The 562-nt window shown below is 37.9% G+C and overlaps 1 protein-coding gene across 1 annotated transcript in view; it reads right to left on the reverse strand.

Moving 5' to 3' along the window:
* LOC106886820 (gamma-aminobutyric acid receptor-associated protein-like 1) overlaps positions 1–562 on the reverse strand; it is a 26168-nt gene extending 25606 nt beyond the window's left edge. The window contains exon 1 of the mRNA XM_014940054.1: positions 433–562. Coding sequence (XP_014795540.1) covers positions 433–444 — 12 coding nt within the window. The 5' untranslated portion in view covers positions 445–562. The remainder of the gene's footprint in view (positions 1–432) is intronic.

The following is a 562-nucleotide window of genomic DNA, read 5'->3' on the forward strand; positions in this document are numbered from 1 at the left end:
GGTTTTTTGTGCTTTTTCCTACTGCTTTCTCTTACTTTAAGCCTAAAAGTCTCTCAAACCAGCATTCCCGGTTTGAAATCTGTTCCCCTCCCTGTTCCTCCTCAAAAAAAAAAAAAAAAAAAGGAAAATAAAAATAAAAGGAAACTGTCAGGTGACATGGATAGGGACCTTGTTTTCTACGAAGAGAGTACCCGGTGAACTCACTCATTGTTCTCCTCCATTTTTGCGGAGCCGATGGTAAGCTCCTTCCCCACCCCCCAACCCCACGCACGCAGGCTGCCAGGAAAAAAAATAAATAATAAAAATAAAAATAATAATAATAATAATAATAAAAAAGATTAGCTGCCGAGTGACTGCGGATCCAAGGAAAAAAAATAATAAAAATAATAATAATAATAATTTAAAAAAAGGTGCATTGCACCCCGCACCCACCCCCGGCTCCATGAAATAAACAGCCACGGAAAGAGAAAAGCAGCCGGGAATTGGGATCAGAGCGTCGAAATCACAATCACCTTCACAAATTGTCTTTTTTTTGCCTTAAAAAAAATAAAAAAAAAAAGCA

Source organism: Calidris pugnax, unplaced genomic scaffold (genome assembly GCF_001431845.1).
Source record: "Calidris pugnax isolate Ruff unplaced genomic scaffold, ASM143184v1 scaffold36, whole genome shotgun sequence".
Lineage (NCBI taxonomy): Eukaryota > Metazoa > Chordata > Aves > Charadriiformes > Scolopacidae > Calidris > Calidris pugnax.